General features: G+C 42.4%; 1 protein-coding gene across 20 annotated transcripts in view; it reads right to left on the reverse strand.

Annotated features, from left to right (window-relative positions):
* Window positions 1-16,167, reverse strand: part of ZNF711 (ZFX family zinc finger ZNF711) — a 33,267-nt gene that overhangs the window by 16,214 nt on the left and 886 nt on the right. For 15 of the 20 annotated variants that reach the window (XR_014945168.1, XR_014945165.1, XR_014945164.1 and 12 more), the window contains exons 1-8: window positions 14,836-14,976; window positions 12,329-12,475; window positions 10,605-10,709; window positions 9,060-9,590; window positions 3,234-3,392; window positions 2,280-2,426; window positions 1,548-1,685; window positions 200-247 (exon numbers count right to left, since the gene is read on the reverse strand). Coding sequence is in view for 13 of the 20 variants with exons in the window: in XM_085544616.1 (XP_085400742.1) it covers window positions 200-247; window positions 1,548-1,685; window positions 2,280-2,426; window positions 3,234-3,392; window positions 9,060-9,590; window positions 10,605-10,683 (1,102 nt within the window). In the remaining 7 variants the exon portion in view is untranslated. Of the gene's footprint in view, window positions 1-199; window positions 248-1,547; window positions 1,686-2,279; window positions 2,427-3,233; window positions 3,393-6,457; window positions 6,743-9,059; window positions 9,591-10,604; window positions 10,710-11,909; window positions 12,248-12,328; window positions 12,476-14,835; window positions 14,977-16,167 lie in introns of those variants that run through there. The other 5 variants (XM_085544609.1, XM_032444199.2, XM_015860308.3 and 2 more) reach the window with 4 other exon arrangements.

The raw sequence follows: 16,167 nt of genomic DNA on the forward strand, positions 1-16,167 counted from the left end.
CAATTTGAAGGCCCACAACACTTACACAACTGTTTTCATTTCAAAATAGAAGAGAAATACTATGCAGTTCTTCAGCTTATGCTCTATGGGTAATTTTTTGCATTCTCTGATCAGAAGAACTACGACACATTAATGTGTAGTGTTTTAAAGACAATGAGTTTCTTGTAAAGGTCTACACAGCATATTTACATGCCCTTACCTGCCGCTTGACCATCTTCATATCTTCTGGGTAGTCTTCTGTCATCTCCTGCAGAAAATGGTATTTCAGTCATTATAAATTAAAGTTCTTTTTAAAGATGATGGTTTTGAAAGTCCAAGAATGAGAGAAAACTAACTCAAGTAACTACTCAATAGTGTCCGAAATGAGCCATGCAGTTCACATCAGTTCAGTATTTTGCAATTATGTTCACCAGGAAATAAAGATCACATCTTGTCAGTACTTAAATAATCACTGAAGATGTGTTTGCATGCTTACTATGCTGTCATTCCACAGTTTGTTCCTGAGATCAAAGTACTTTGTCCTGATGGGGCAGAACTTGGCAGACAAAAGGACTTCCACCCTACCAGACATTACTCTGTCCTATTCTATGAGATGAAGAAGTAATACTAAGAGTGTATTCCTCATTTTGGATTGAAGGTGCTTACTGCTACATGCCAAAGCCTGGTGCTTTATAAACACTTCATCAAGCCCAGCTACTGTGCTCAGAAACAGAATGTCTATTTCTGAATCTAAACCATCTAATTTGCTTACTTATATACAAGCCATTGATGATCTGATACTCTTTAATATAAAATTTAACATGCCAAAATCCTAGGAAAGAATAAACCTTAAATCAGAGAATATTCAGAATTTGCAATAAATCTTGTTACTTCTACGAAGTAAAACAGCTACAGAAGACATGTTTTGTTTTTCTCATTTCTGATCCAAAAGACTACCAGGTTTAAAACATGCTACGTAAACAGAACTTATCGGGGACAAATTTACAAATCTCTTCTATTTTTTAAAGGTATTTCCCCTTTCTCCTAGTGAATATAAAATACTTAAGGTTATTCTTGCTTTTGTGAAATCCTTAACAGATGACTATATCAATCGTCAAAAAACCCACATGCACTGTACATCCAAGCTGGTATTAAGAACAATGGTATCAAAGTTTTCCAAGCAGCTTTCCTTCCTATTTCGTATAACTCAACATACAGCAATCCATTCACTACATGCACAACAACCACTACAATAATATGACAACTGCTAGGCAAGCTAGCACTGAGTAAAAAACAAAAAACACTACCAAAAGAGACTGTTTTTTCCTATCTAAATTGCAAAAAGCCAAGGACTTCACACATGAAAGGTTGTGATTTACGTGGAAAAGAATTTTTTCACAGCACTTTATGAGCTCCACTGACTGATGCTGCTAAAAGACCTGAAGGAGCTGCCTCCAAACCCCCACCCAGTAGTGAAAAATTGTGACATTTGCACGTAGATTCTGGAAGCCAGACTGGGAAAAAAATAATGAAAGGGATTGTCAAGAAATAAGCATAGAGGTTCCTACCGTAAGCAGCAGCCCAAGCAACAGGAACAAAAGTTTTATTCACACCAGTCTCTTCGAGTTGTGTGTCTGGAAGTGATGTAGCTTCTTCTTCACCTACAATAACTTCCATGTAAACTTCATCTGCTATTTCAGCACAGCCTGAGTTAAAGGAGAAGAATACATCTTACATTTTATTCTGCACATTTTAAATCCTCCTGCATTTAATTTGATTTCACTCTTATTGATACCAGTTATAAATTAGTTTTCTTCCTCTGGCATTTAGAGCCACACCTTCCCTTAGGGGATAACTGTTTATTCAGACATTCCTTAAAGAGAGAAAACACGTATCAATAAATACAAATACAAATTCAAGTATACAAATTTACAAGTTTTGAAATGATGACATTTATTTGCCACTTTGCCAGAAAGAGAATTAAACATGGCAATTCACACAGGAAAACAGAGGTAAAAAAAAAAAAGAGAAATTCAGAGAACCTCATTAACTTCATCCAGGGACATGTTAAATTTAATATAAATAGTGCAATGATGGCATACAGTATGAAAAAGTGCGTTTTATCCACATCACTTCACAATAATTATAGCCTGCTCTTTATTTTTAGGGAAGATGAACTTAGTTTGCTACTACTTCAGGCTGAAGAATCCTTCAGAAAAACTTAAAAAGTCCTTGAGAATGATGCTTATATTGTTGTACAAAACAGCACAAGAAACAAAAATGTTTCATATTATGCTTACTAATATCTTCATCTTCCTGAGAAGAGTCCTTAACAGCCATGTAAACCATTTTTTCTCGCTGCATTCTACCAACACTTCCTTGTTCAATTACTCCAGCTACTGAATGTCCATTGTGAAAATCACTCTCTGTGACAATTTCTGTCCCACCTTGAAAAAAGAAGTCAAACACCTTAAGTGCACATAAACAAAGCCATTCTCATCATTAATTTCAGACTGAAGTGTTTCTTTTTTATTTACAACAAAGCTACTGCATAAAACTCACGCTTTTGAAAGCAACGGCTTCCAAAATGACAAACTAACATAGCAGGTAACCCCATCACCAGACAGCAGAAGTCAGATCCCATGTGTGATAAGAGGAACTTTTAAGAAATTTAGGAATTTGGTCATTATATGACAGTGGAACTAACGCCAATTCCAAAACATCAGCCCACTAAGTCCATATAGGAGGGTACGATATCACACAGCTAGAACAAGAGGCAGCAACATGAATTATGCTCCCATAAGACTACCCTCAAACTGCAATCGGCATAAACGAACAATCAAAGAAATATCACTGTATTGCTTCTAAAGTCAAGCTGGATCACATATAGCATACTGGTCCCCAACAGACTGCAGTGCACTGACACACAATAGACCAATGCTACCAGTAACATAGTACTATAAGTATGCTTGTTACTCACAGCATTCTCTCCTGCAAAGTCAGAGAAAATAAATATCTATAGAAAAGTGCAGCTGTTCAGCCACTTCTGTACCTGGGGTTTGGCCATAAACAAATGACATTTCAACACTGAAAATAAATATTGCTTGTCAAAATGAACATGAAACTAATGCTTTATCAGCATATGGGCAATCCCTTCTAATATCACACTGAGGAACAAGTCAGTGAATTAGAAGATATTAAGATGCACAAACACTTCTTCATACAACTGGAAGAAACAGAATTTAAAGAGGTACCTATTTCAACATCATCTTCAGCTTCAGCTTTAAATATGTATACTTTGATAACTTCAGAGCCAAACCCATCATCTTTAGCCGCTTCATCATTTGTCACCTCGGTACTGATTTTCAAGGGAGCGCTTCCTATGTGGTCCAGTTTTTCTCCAACATCATCCACTGTAAAGATAAGAGAGTAACAGTGAAGCTCAAAAACACACTGTCACATGTTAGAGTTACCAGTAGCATGATTTTCTCCATTACTATCACCACGTATAGTAAAGTTTTGTGTACATAAAGGGCCTTTACAAAATAGTTCATCTTAAGGCACTTGCGAGAATTTCCAGAAGCTCAGTACTTGTTTTGTTGCAACTCTGCAACCATTTCATGAATTACCAAGTGAAGAACATTAGGGAGCTTGTCATCAAAGTGCGTAGTTTTGCCTGAAACTATTACATTGCAGATGCAAAAATGTATCAATAAGTGAAATCAAACATATCTCTAAAATGTGAAAAACTAGCCCAGGGTTGCCTGTTACAGTGCAAGAGTTCCAAGAAGCTTTTTACTCTTCAATACTGGAGACTAAGATTTAGTAGTAGATACTCTAATCAAGGGTGGTATCCTCCTTACTATACTCCAGTGACAGAAACATGCGTAAAAACTTCATTACATCTTCAATCTAAAAGAAATTATGATTTTATCAAATTTTACCACTTGAAAACATGCCAATTAATGAAGATTATTGTATAGCAGCATGCAGCTGATTGAAAGATGAGACGAAAGTAAATCCAGATAATACTACACTACTGTCAGTGGACAAAATTAACTTCTCTGTAGACAGCCAGCACAGGCCTATGCAACACCCACAGACATATTCTGAACAGGGATGGATCCCACAAAATGTAAACCAAACCTGAATTAATTACAATTCATGGATATATCACGTGAAATACTGGGGGGAAAAGATAAACTAACTAACACTTATGTGAAAACAGTGCTTCATGACTAGGACCGTGAGCATACTCCGTGTGGATGTAGAGGACCCATGTTTCTGAGGAAAGGATGGCTCTCCTTGGGATGCTGCAGCACTCCCCTCTAATGCCCCTCTAAGCTTCCTGCTCTCTGGGCTGCCATGTCTGCCTTTGAAGAGCTGATTTTAACTACTTCAGGCTACAGCCTGGTGTACTGAGGTACACTGGGATTAGTTTAGGCTTTTCTTAATACTCAAGGCAGTCATGTGAGATGGTTCAGAACCTATTACAAAAACAGCAAGTTGCTTTTCCTGCAGCAGGGCAGAAATTCACCACAGCAATCCCAAACTAAGCTCTTCCCACTCACAGACAAGATTCCGTGGATAAAAAACCTATCCAAGTTAAACCATTTTCTACCCACACATTGAGGAAACTTATTTCAGAAATTTTGAACTGTACCAGAAGAGTACAGAAGTTACTGAGAGCACAGCTAGGTATAAAGTAGGTAAGCATCAATAAGTATTTCCTTTTAAAACTTCTAAATATTACAGTTTATATTATTCTCTATCTTGATAGAAACAGAAAAATATATTAAAAATAAAAAAAGAATCCTAGGCCTGAGTTGCTTCATTCTGTAAATAACAGACTGACTGAAATGCCACAGTGTGTCCCAGTTGGATCAGTAGAAATGATGTAAAATTACCCTCAGAAAAAAAAAAAAAGGTTTTTGTTTTGTAATTAAAAACATTCTAAAACTCTACTAAAATCAACACCATCACCATCAATCCCTTATCTGTTAAAAGCTGACACACAGTACAACACACAAACATCACCTGCCACAACTTATCCACATCCTTCAAAATAACACACGTTTAATTTTAGTACAAGGAACGTTCCCACTGCATATACAAGTCTTTGAAGGAACAGAGTAACTAACAGTACAAGGCAGGGGTGACTGTGCAAACAGCTGTATGACTGGATGCACTGCCAAAACACAGAAAGAGAAGTTAAAGGTGGGTATTAAAAATCACTAATTGCACGCTGCCATTGTAATCTTAGAATTGGCAAGGGGTAGAAATGTTATTTTCAAATCCATTCTTAAAACAATATGAACTTTTTCTAAACTTGCGCATTTTATAAACATAATGTGTTGGCTTCACATAGAAAATGGTATTTCAGTACTGGGAGCAGTACAGCAACTTCCTGCTGAGCTTTCCTTCACAGAAAACATTCCCAACTGTTTAACTAAAGTTGGAAGACTGCACCTGGTGAAACAGCATATCAATAAGCAAACAATATTAGTGCCTTACCTTGACACCAACTGCGACTCAAGAAAGATTACATAAAGAATAAAAGGAGTTTCCAATTTTAACTTTTTTTAAAAACCAGATTAAGGATTTTCACTCAAAAATTTAGTGTAAAACACATGAAGATAGTACACATGCTTACGTGCTGTATTTCAGCAATTTAAATTTGTAATGTTCTTCAAAAAAAAAAAAAAGAGAAAAGAAAAGGATAAAGTCCAGTCTTAGAGGGACAAACAACAGCACTTTTAATATCAGCACTGAGTCTCACACCACTGAACATCCTCTGTGTTCTTAAAGATCAGTAGTGTCTAACGTTTAAGCTAAAGTTATGGAAACAACGGGATGTCTGTGTACAGACAGCCTTTGCAATCACTTTGCTGAGAAAGTAAAGGTGAAATAAGAAAACTTGAAAAGTACCAAGTGGGCTGAGGAACTGTTACTGACACAGACCACCACTAAGAGATGCTGCAGTTTGTGTAAGTGCCTGCAATAAAAGACACTGGCTGAACAACTGATACTGCTTAGATTGCCATCTTACACAAACTAAACTTAGTGGTTTCAATCAGTTTTTATAAAACAAAATTTAAATTGGCAAAAACAACACAGCAGGGCACGTAATCTTCGTCAAGTTGCAAAACATGAGGGCTTTTTTTTTCTTCAAAGGTCATGAAAATATTCTGTGGTCTAAGTGATATGACTTCATTACACAGTGGTATCCCAACAATGTTGAAATAACCGACGCCTTTTCCCAGTGATAGTTCCCAGGAACAGGAATGCTTACTATATAGAAGAATATGGAAGTGTTTTCCTCATCTGACTCACCCACCAGAAGCACCACATATTTATTATCTTGTCATTTAAAATTAACTGAAATAACGCAACAGAAAGCTTTTATAAATATACGCTGAATCCTCCAGAATAACAAAGTGTAAAGGAAAACTCAGCACACTTCTAATGTTAAACTTACCTTAGCTGTTTTCAGGTGTGTGATGTCCAGATTCACCGTGGATTGCCAGCTCCAGGTTCACGTGATGCCTCAGCATGCACTATGCTGGTGATATCACACCCACCATAGGAGCCCACGAGGAATAACATGAGGGCAAGATAAGTCCAGTGGTTTTACAATTTTTCATATTTTTCCAGTGTCTGATATATTTATTTTATATCCCATTAGTCACAGTGTAGGAGTATTAACACTAAAATGTTCAGTAAACCGTTTAACACTGCACTGTAATACACTAAAAAGGAGGCGGCGGTGACAGTACCTTACCCCTAAAGGCCAGCTCCAGAGTTGCTCTTTGGTGGGTATGAGGTCACCAACATAGTGCATGCAGGGCCAACGCACGGGTCGGGAGCTGGCAATCCCCTGTGGGTCTGAATATCGCAAACCTGAAAAACAAAAAAGGGGATGCTTTAAGCTATACATGTGCTAATCCCACCCTGGCAAAACGGGACACGCTGCTTATTATATTCACATCTCAGTACAGAGATGGATGGATGTGCGATCATACCATGCGCATCCATCTTGTATTTATTTCCTCTGAAACAAATACCTTCTCAGTTGGTATTCCAGAGATTTAAAATAGGGGTATTGTGCATATTCTATGGCATACCCAATAAATGCACCAAACCCAAGTATTTTCAGTCTTACGCTTGCAAAGCTGAATTCCTCACCTCTGGGACAGTGCCAAAAACTACCTCTCTGTACACTTAAGCCAAAATCCCCAGCAAAAGAATAAGCTAAAATGTTAACATTCACACTCAGCTCAGCTATACACTCTAAAATAAATATATATATATATAAATCCACTTCTAATATTGTTCCCCGTAATGTGTTCCACAGCTGGAATATTCCCCAAGGGTACAACTGTCCCACTGTGCGCAGCTCCCTCTTTTCAGCTTCTGAATTTCACTAAGAGGTAGGTAAGAAATACGATGAATCTTTAATATTTTGAAGTGATTTAAGTTAAAATGTACAAAAAGTTACTCAACCCCATCAATACACCCTAAAATAAACTACGCCATAAAATTAACTTTCTACAATATTTGGTGAACCCTTGAAATTAAAAATGTAAGTAAATAAAAATGTCTTTAAAACGCTTGTTAAAGTGATGTATTTATCTGCTGTACACAGAGACTGTCTTCAGACCCATAACAGATTAATGGCCAATTTATAAAGCATAAACAAACAGAAAACATGAAACCAATGAACTGTACGGGACTGATTCACTTTTGCTGAAAAAAAAACCAGAAAATAAAAATCAGCAGCGTATCCTTCGTTGGTTCTGGCTGACACAGAGCACAACACAGCCTCAAAACCTCATAGAGGAAAAAGCCTCTCTTAATGTGCACCTGATTACTTTCAAACAAATTTCCAGATTAATAATGTAGCTTCCAACCATGATTACTCAGACATATCTCAGTTATACAGACAGGCAGACGTGATTTGCTTAAATCTGGGTCTCAGACTGGCTCAGAAACACTGGAAAAGCCATCAGCAGGCTTGAGCACACCTGATCACAGTAGGTACGTACCAGCCACAATTGAGGTCACCAAGTAACCTACTGAAGGTTGAGATGCTCCTGTCTAAGGACAGTGACTGTTACAATCAAATCACGTAACTATCTAACAAGAATTCCAAAGATGACTTTACTTACAATTACAAAGGTGCAGCTGGAAATATCACGGCTACAGAATACAATTCATTGTAAGTACTCTGTCAGAAAGGAGGAATTTTTTCAGTGAAACAACTGACTAAGAACGGTGTTCCTTTATTTACAAACATGGGACTTTTTATGTTGTAGGTTTATGTTGCCTTTAGGCTGAGGACTCTTTTGGCTCTTTTACCAAAGTAGTTGTAACTTCTGTTAGTGACATGTGACATTACAGAAATCACAGAATGGTAAACTTATACTGAATAAAAAGGGTTGTTCAACACATAGCCCGTAGCTATACAGCTTCCTCCAAAGTTTGGATGGGGTAGCCTAGTGAAGTAGGCAGCCTCTTCCCACTAATAGAAAGCTTCTCAGTTAATGTACTCAACTCCTTACTGTCAGGTTGTGTCCACAACAGCACGACATGCAAGAAAATGGCAATAATTATTTTTAATGCAGCTAAACAATCACTGTTTTGTTGACAAGAGGTAAAAAAGAGTCCAGTACCTTGAAAAAGCTGCCCTCTTTGTTGGATTCTACTGATCAAACCCAACATGTCATTGTTTTGTAAACCTACAGAATGCAGCATTATGCCTCTGTATGTTAAATAAATAAATAAATAAAAGTTGCCTACTCAAAACCTATGCAATTTTTAACCTTTATATGTTTTTGGGGAATATCAGTTTCAGAACCAGAAGCATATACATTCAACAGCTTGAAGATCATTATTTAGGTCACCGTATCAGCGATAACTACTTTCACTACACAAACTCCAATCCAGACAAGAGTAAGAAAGAGCAAAGTGGAGAGCTTCAGTACAGAGTGCAGCAAGGATCCAGTTAACGTGGTTCCTCTCCACTAGACCACTTCTATTTAAGGTAACCTCCTGTTCATGTCTGGCTTTATTTAACTTACAAGATATCATTAAGTAGTCTTCAGATGTACTCTTGCCATCATCATCATCTTCTGTTTTTATAGTCACTGTAGAGCCAGGAACAGTACCAGCTGCCTGAACAACTGTTTCAGAATCTGAGTTCGTTACAAGGACTTCTTCTGAGACCATTGTAGGTGAGTCAGCTGCTGACACGGAGTCTTGCACCACGTGCTCCAAATGTCCATCAGGACCCGTAACAAGGTCAGCCACAAACACCTGATCAGGAACTCTAACAGCTTCTGTTATTAGATCAGAAGTCAGAACATGATCACTGGTATCTAGTGCTTCTTCAATAGCCACATCAGTTTCCAGAACAGAATCAGGAACAATGACACCCTCTGTTACAACATCAGTTTCAGTGATGATGTCAGGTCCTTGCACAACTTCAGCTGCTAAGCCATGATCAAGAGTTATTCCATCATCGGTAACAACATCAGAAACAAGGACAGCTTCAGGGACCGACACAACAATATGATCTCCGTCAATATGAGCAGTGCCAGCCATTCCAGCCACTATGGAACAATTAGGAATGAGGAGAAAAAGGTTAAAATTATTGCATTAGCAGTGTTTATCCAAGGAACAGAATAATTGTGTGAGTGAGGTAAACCAGACGCAAAGCTGTTATTTTTCAACATTCTACACTTTGCACCTCACTAGAAAAAAACTGTTCAAGGTAGTCCATGTGCTAACAATACATTCTTTGGTTGTTACAATAAAAGGACTCTGACTCTTCAGACTGTAGGGGTCTTGATAAAATTAAGTATTCTATCATATGCCATATTTATAGACCAATTTTCAACAACTTGCCACACTGCAATCAATATCTAGAAGCACAAAGCTTTTCAGTCATTATCTGAAAGCTACTTTTCTATTGAAAAAAGGAAAAGAATTACTGTAATGAACCCTGAAATAGCAGATTTAATCTTAGTGAGTAAAACATTCACTCATAAGAGTGAAAAAAATATCAGAATTATTCAACACTGTATTGCAAATGCAATTATTTTGGCACTTTGTGAAAGACATTAATTAATTACAGATTCAGCTACATCTGTAAATTGTTGCCTACCTAGAAAGTTACTTGTTGACACACAAAGATTTTATTTTCCACCTCATTTACACCTCCTAAGTGAGAGCTGGAGACAGTAATCAAGGCAACCAACAAAAGCTCAGCTGTACCTGTAGCAGCACACAGGTGTAACAGCCGGGCAGTGGTATTTCAAGCAGAGGCACACACTATAAAAGCACTGAGCTGCGTACAACATCTGTCCCATCTACAGCTCTCTGAACCACAGATGGCTGTTGTTGTTTTTTGAAGTTACCTCAATTTTTTGGGATAGGTGATGAGCAATCAGAGCATACAAAGCCTCATTACACACCATCTTATACTTTGAAATTTCTCCAAAAAGCCATACAAACATCACTGTTGTATTAGTCAACTTCACATCTTATGATCACTCGCAAACATACTGCAAAACTAAAAACAGTTTTGGTATTGTTAGTTAATGTTTAACAAATAAAACGTTTACCGAAGTCCTGCATAATCATGGCGTGAGGCATTTTGGATTCTTGTGTTTGCAATCCAAGACTTCCACCACCCGGATCCATATTCAGCTAAATTCATTCACAAATAACTGCAAAAGCAAAACCAGAATTTGTTAACCACAGCACCACTGTGTTCGTCAGCTTTACTGGATTCGTGTGTCACACTGACTAACAGAAATGTATTTATCCACAAGTTCAAGAAAAAACAAGCAGCACTTCATACAACTCACTTTGCTTTCTTCCCACAGCTTTATGCTTTGTGACCTAATATCCTGCAAATGTTTCCATCTGTAAATAATTGTGCAGAACTCAAAAGAATTATTCATGCAAGTGAAATCAAACATGTTAGTAGTTCTTTTTCTATGTAAATCTCTGGCCTAGAACAGTTCTGTTTGTAATCTGTATAAATAAACAAAGAAGTTCTTTTTGCTCATCTTCAACATGTAGAGGAATAGACTTTGACTTTACTTGTCGGAGTAGTAAGTACAAGAAATGTCACAACCTTCAATTTCCCCAACACAAACTGAACGTCAAGTTTTGCAGTGTTGTGAGGCCATTCTCCATAGAGTAACAGCTCACGTTCACAAGCAATATTGGCAGTAGCATCAGTCCACCCTAACAAAACATGTAATGCATATTATGAAGCAACAACCTGATGAAGTGTAACTACTATCTGGAAGCAGAAATTTGCCATGAAGACTGTTACCTTTACTGGAAATAAACCACAGGTGACAGCGTGGACAAGCAACAATCTGAAGTCACTGGAGCAGGATGACCACCTCCAGGGCTGACCCTACCAACCTGCACCAGCAGCCACGCACAAAGAGCCACTTGTGCTGTGCCTCTGGATACCCTTATCAGGGCTGGCCAAGATGGCAGCATGGGGCAGAGTGCACTGAGGAGAGCAGAGAGCTGCACAGAGACCCAGTTATTCAGATTCTTTCATGATTTTCTATCTATCAACTATCTCAAACCTCTATCCATTTTTTCATGTGCAGCTTTCATTAAACAGGTTAAACTGCAATTAAGTTTTGAAAAAAGCTGCCCTGTGCACTGGATTGACAAGAACAGAAGTGCTGAAGCAGATTTTCAGTGGCTGTGCATGAGCCCCTCTGTATCACTAAAAACCAGTCCAACACAAGACCTAGCATAAGATTTCAGCCACGTGTGGTTAGGTGTGAGCACACAGTGCAAAGCTCCCCAGTGCAGCAGCAGGAGACCTGTGTAAGAAATGGCAGTGCAGCATCTCCACTGTCACAGGACTTTGCAGAAGAAACAACAGTGCTGACCTGACTTCTGCATCAGCATCTCCATTCACCAGCCCAGGGTTATCCACGTTGGTTGACGACATTCATAAAATTATCTCATTATTTTAGAAATCTGATCTTCAAAGCGCTATCCCTTCTGTGCCACCTCATTTCTGCAGCCAGTAGAAAGCCGGTCCTACACAGCCATCTGCAACGTCCCTCTGGTGTACAAAGTCCTGTACAGCTTCTGACAGAGCAGACCCACCAACCAGCTGTAAAATTCCTGCTGTTACATCTTTAGATTCCTCGCTTTTGTTTTTTCACACCTGCTTTGTTATTTTGGCTCTTTAATGCTCAGGGGCTTCTGCTTCCCAATTTATCTAACACAAAGAAACACAAAACAGTAACAACCGATATTAGACAGACAAAATAAAAACGTAGAAAAGGTGACCCATGCTTACTGTATCTTCATCATCAAGGAAGGAACTGAGCAGATGTCATTCTTTTTATACTCTTGAGGTCCTCAGGTGAGGAAGCAGCAAGCAGCCCACAAAGATGGAGGTTTCAAGCAACAGTAAGTGTTCCACTCCTGGGAGGTTCCAACTTAACTGAGGACACAAAAGAACCAAAGAACTGTTATCACCCACAGTCAGCATCTCCCTTTTAACACCTTTTAAATCTACTTGTCTCTAATAGTCTTGAAATCTACGACGCAAATCGTTAGAGAGGGAAAAAGATGAATGTATTTCTTCCTACAGAATTTATTATACAGCGTTTCTGAAGATATCATTCTAGACCATAAACAGCCCATCTGATGGAGCGAATGCAGAACTAATACAGCACACTCCAACATCCCATCACACCCGAGATGGACTAAGATGTGCTGGCAGGGAACATGCAGAGCTGTACCTGCTTGATGCAACTGGCATCCAAGCACTGCAAGCACACCTTCATGATCCCTCAGTGCAGGCAAAGGGCAGAGCTGCACCAGATATTAAATCAGAGATTTTCTGGTACCTGATTTTGGATTTAGAAGGAATACAATGCCAGCAGGGAGACCCCTTGTTGCTAATGCTTGGACAATTAACAGATAGGGCTGGCAGTTTGCAATAATTGGTATTTTTCCCTCACGGATCTCAGTAACGCAGATGATTTCACACGCTACATATCTGCACAAACCCTGTTCTTACAAGCAGCACAGAAACACAGCACATTGATGACCTGTGGTTCTTCACAGCTTCCTTCTGTAACACACAGCATTTCACACCCACACAACTACAGACGTGTTCCAATCACACGCTTTAAAAAAGGACATTGAGAAATAAGCCAGAAAGCCTCAACTTTGGCCCCTGCCGTAGCCCTGTGTTTATCCACCCCTCACCTCCACGAACCCATTGTGACATCAAGTTTTTCCTCTCCCTTCTCTCCTTTATGTATTTATGGACAAAATGCTGCAAAATGCTTCATTAGTGATAAAATAATGTCACTTCAGAACACTCAGTAACGCGCTCACTGCTGTAATTGCAGCATGCTGTCTTGCTTGAGACCAGGCAATGCACTGCACAACAAAAAGGGAACCCAGGACCCCTCCATCTGGAGACAGGAACGATATGTAAACCCCTGCAAACGCTATTTGTAAAACCAAAGCTAACGTTTAGCATTTGGGACCGCCACACTTCACATCACTTCGTGCATATATGCTGATGTACTGCGATGCGTTGTCATACAACGCACGCCTGATGGTCAGCCCTTCAGTTCTCCTTTGGAACAGTGTAATTCCTCTCATTAATATTGAAGTGGTGTTTTCATATAATGAAGTAAAACGCAGCACTGCACTTGGCCAGGAGCTGCAGATCCTCCTGGGCTGCACGTGACATTTGGTTCGACTGAAGCTCAGCTACAGGAGTGTTCCAATGGAACACAGTAAACAAACTCAGATGTAGCTGAGAAATTCAAAGCAGATGTTCTCCGATTCTCCCATCTCTTACAATTCAGTATCAACAAAAAGGAATTATCTTCCCTCGAAAATATTTCAGCTGTGTTTTCCTTGTCAACTTGTAACGCAGCAACCCACAGAGTGGAACGAGAAACGTTCTGCTCGGGCAGAAACACAACAGACGGCAACACGGAGCACAGCGCGAACCCTCGGCACAAAAAGACCGGCTGTTACAGCGAACGTATCGTGTCCGTTTGAAAGTCCTTTATTGCGATCACCCATCCACCAAGACATTGAAATGACAAAGACGGCGAAACACCGGCCCGTCACCCGATCGCGCCCCAGTGAGCAGGGGATACAGACGCTCATCCCCGCCGGCAGCTCCCGCCCGAGGGCAGGTAGTGCAGTGCAGTACAGGGCAGTACAGGGCAGGCAGTGCAGTGCAGTACAGTGCAGTGCAGTACCGGGCAGTGCATGGCAGCACTGCAGCGCCGGGGCTGCGCGGTTGCGGAGCGCTGCGCGTGTCCGCGTCCCGGGCGCGCCGCCGGGCGTCGTGATCGCGCTCTGTCGGTGGGCAGCGCCCCGTCCCCGCGCTCCGATCGTGGCTGCGCGGCGGCGGCTGAGGGCGGAGCGGGAGCGCGGAGCCGCCGAGACAAAGGACCCCGCGGGACGCCGCCCGCAGCCCGGGGCCCGACGCCGCCCGAGGGCTCCCATGGGCACGGCGGCCCCCACGGCAGCGCCCCGGGCCGCCTCCGGGCTCCCGTCCCGCGGCGGCGGCGGGCCGTGGAGGCGGGGATAACCCCTGTCCCGCCGAGCCGCCGCCTTCCCCGCCCCGCCGGCCGACATTTTGTTTTCCGCCATTTTCTGGCCGCCCGCAAAGGGCCGCGCGGCCCGCGGGCACCTCCCGTCCGCCCGGCTCGGCGCTGCCCCCCCCCCCCCCGCGCCGGAGCCCGGCGCTCGAGGACCCTTCGCAGGCCTCGGCCGCGGCCTCACCGCCCCCCCGCGGTCCCCGGCCCCGCCGCCTCCGCTCACCTGCGCGGCTCCTCGCGGCGGGCTGCGCCCCGGCGTCGGGCGGCGGGAGCGGGGGGGCTCGGCCCGCAGGACTCCGCCGCCGTCGCGGCCCGGGCCTGGCATTCGGCTCCGCCGGGCCCGCACCAATCACGGGCTGGGCCGGGCGGCGGGGCGCGAGCGCGCGCGGCCTGCTCCGCTCCCCTCCCCTCCCCCCCCGCCGCCCGCTCGATGCCGGCCTCGCCGCGGCCGCCGCACGTCACTGCGCGCCGCAGCGGGCCCCGCGCGTTGAGCAGGCGCACCCGCCGCGCCGAGGCCGCTGCCCTCGCTCTGCCCGCGCCGCCGAGCGCGCCTGTGCGCGGCGGGGGGAGCGGGGAGGGGGCCCGGGCGGGACGAGCGCCACGATGGGGCCGGGGGAGACGCCGCGGAGCCGGTTCCCCCGCCGCCCGCGCTCGTTCCGCCCTCGAGGCCGGCGCGGGGCTCAGGGCCCGGCATCGAGGGACGGGACGGCGGCTCCGCGCCTCAGGGTCACGGCCGGGCACCGTCACACCGCGATTCGGGGGTAAAGTACTTGTTGTCCCTGACAGATTGAGGAGCGAGCGGCACTAAGGGGCGTTTGTGCTCCCCCGAACAATGGAAGGCCAGCCTCGTCTCCAACTTCGCTGGCTGTTACTTCCCGCTATGAATAAACATTCCAAAGAGGATACAAAAGCACAGGTGGACACAGAGTGTCAAACGGGCAGCAGAAATCCCTGATGCAGCACCATTGTCCTCATCCGCAACCAATAAGGCACCTCAGCAATAACCCCACTATAGAACCATTCAGCACCGCAATATTAAAGCCATGGGTGGACCAAACATACATTCTTGCCCATAATACAGTTTCAATAGAACTAACATAAGAAAACCCTGCCTGCTAGTAAATTGGAAGAAACTTCAGGCACAAAGGTGACGGTGAACAGCATCACTTCTTCATTACTTTCAGTATATCCACATGAATGCCAACCTGCACCCAATAGTACTCTTCATAGTAGTGGCTAGTTCAGCAAAGAACAACATAAAAGAAAATTCTTCAAGTGAATTAATACTCATCCCTAAGAAAGTGTAGGCCATAAACACCATGTCCAGCTTACCATTAAATTGATGAAATCTACTTATAATTAACACTACATACACACATGCAAAACCAACAAAATCTGCCTCTGACTGAAGTATTAAAAAAATAACTAAGAACTCAAATCCCAACCTTAGGTCTCTAAAACCTACATTCTGTAGCTAAAAGGAACATGCTTAACTAGATTTAGAACCACTGGGAAACTTACTCTACACCTGTCCACACTGTGGACTTTGGCCTCA

The sequence above is a fragment of the Coturnix japonica genome, chromosome 4 (genome assembly GCF_054131305.1).
Source record: "Coturnix japonica strain WE chromosome 4, WE-NBRP24, whole genome shotgun sequence".
Lineage (NCBI taxonomy): Eukaryota > Metazoa > Chordata > Aves > Galliformes > Phasianidae > Coturnix > Coturnix japonica.